The sequence below is a fragment of the Myotis davidii genome, unplaced genomic scaffold (assembly GCF_000327345.1).
Source record: "Myotis davidii unplaced genomic scaffold, ASM32734v1 scaffold428, whole genome shotgun sequence".
NCBI lineage: Eukaryota > Metazoa > Chordata > Mammalia > Chiroptera > Vespertilionidae > Myotis > Myotis davidii.
In genome coordinates, this window is record NW_006299834.1 from 985768 (window position 1) to 986292 (window position 525).

General features: G+C 45.9%; 1 protein-coding gene across 1 annotated transcript in view; it reads left to right on the plus strand.

Annotated features, from left to right (window-relative positions):
* TTLL12 (tubulin tyrosine ligase like 12) overlaps nucleotides 1-525 on the plus strand; it is a gene marked incomplete at its 3' end in the record, with an annotated part of 40449 nt that overhangs the window by 16280 nt on the left and 23644 nt on the right. Inside the window, 1 exon segment of the mRNA XM_015571907.1 lies at nucleotides 372-525. Within this exon segment, the coding sequence (XP_015427393.1) occupies nucleotides 372-525 (154 nt within the window).

Sequence of the window (525 nt, forward strand, 5' to 3'; positions counted from 1 at the left end):
TGTTTTTTATTTTTTCTTTTTTATTGCTAAAAGTATTACAAAGGGTATTACATATGTGTCCTTTGTTTTTCCCTGCCCTTAACAATCCCCTGGCCGCTCCTCCCCCCCAGTGTCTTATGTCCATTGGTTATGCTTATATGCATACATACAAGTCCTTCGGTTGATCTGTTTTCTATTTTTATGTTTTCTCCTTATTGTGTTTATAAAACACAAAAGGGATCATATACAAATAGATTCAAGTTGTAGAATTTTCCATTAAACCATCTTGATTTCATAGTTGTAAAATGTGTGCTCTGAGCCTAAACTGTTAACCTTACCCTCCAGATGTGGGGACGGTGTGGGGCTGGCCCACAGGCGCTCTGCCGGGTGAGGTGGGCCCCCGTGAGCCTGCGTCTGTCCCCGCAGGTGGTGTGCAAGTACATTGAAAGTCCTGTCTTGTTCCTTCGAGAAGACGTGGGGAGGGTCAAGTTCGACGTCCGCTACATCGTGCTGCTGCGCTCGGTGAGGCCCCTGAGGCTGTTCGTG